Here is a 541-nt window from a genome sequence, read left to right as displayed (position 1 = left end):
TACCTGACGCAGAGGCAGAGCACAGCTGGGGATGTCCATGCTCAGAGGGGCCGCAGGGCTGGACAGGCTCTGGGTCTGGCTGCAGCCCCTGGACAAAAGCTGGCAAGAACCCAGCCAGGGTTCAGGGTCCAGGATGAGCCCTGGTAGCACCGTGGGGGCACCTCTTCTCTCAGCAGCTCCAAGCTCAGCATACCCTTGCCTTGTGCCCAGCACGTGGGATCCACCTGAATGTCAGCACCCGCCTGCCCAGGGGTCTCTGAAGGGACGCAGGTTCTCTCTAACTGCACCCCAACATCTGGCTCCACACCTGCCCCATTACCTCTGGATGGTTTCCTCCAGCTCCTTGGTCTTCACCTCATCCTCCTGCATCTGTTTCTTCATGGCCTCTTCCTCCTCGGAGGCAGAGGCTGGGGCCCCCTCCAGGAGCCATCTCTCCCGCAGAGCCTTGGACTGGGGAGCAGAAGGGGGTCACGGTCCTGCCCTCCCCAGCCGGGGGCTCCCCGGCGCAGAGGCAGCCCGGGGGGCCCGGGGGAACCTAACG

The 541-nt window shown here is 64.5% G+C and overlaps 1 protein-coding gene across 1 annotated transcript in view; it reads right to left on the bottom strand.

Annotated features, from left to right (window-relative positions):
* PALM (paralemmin) overlaps positions 1-483 on the bottom strand; it is an 8,211-nt gene extending 7,728 nt beyond the window's left edge. The window contains exon 1 of the mRNA XM_017743806.1: positions 320-483. Coding sequence (XP_017599295.1) covers positions 320-381 — 62 coding nt within the window. The 5' untranslated portion in view covers positions 382-483. The remainder of the gene's footprint in view (positions 1-319) is intronic.
* Between the last annotated feature and the right edge of the window lie 58 nt (positions 484-541).

This window comes from Corvus brachyrhynchos, unplaced genomic scaffold (assembly GCF_000691975.1).
Source record: "Corvus brachyrhynchos isolate BGI_N302 unplaced genomic scaffold, ASM69197v1 scaffold219, whole genome shotgun sequence".
In the NCBI taxonomy this organism is placed as follows: Eukaryota; Metazoa; Chordata; class Aves; order Passeriformes; family Corvidae; genus Corvus; species Corvus brachyrhynchos.
Note: the sequence above shows the minus strand (reverse complement) of the source record. Positions and strands in the feature narration are given on the sequence as shown.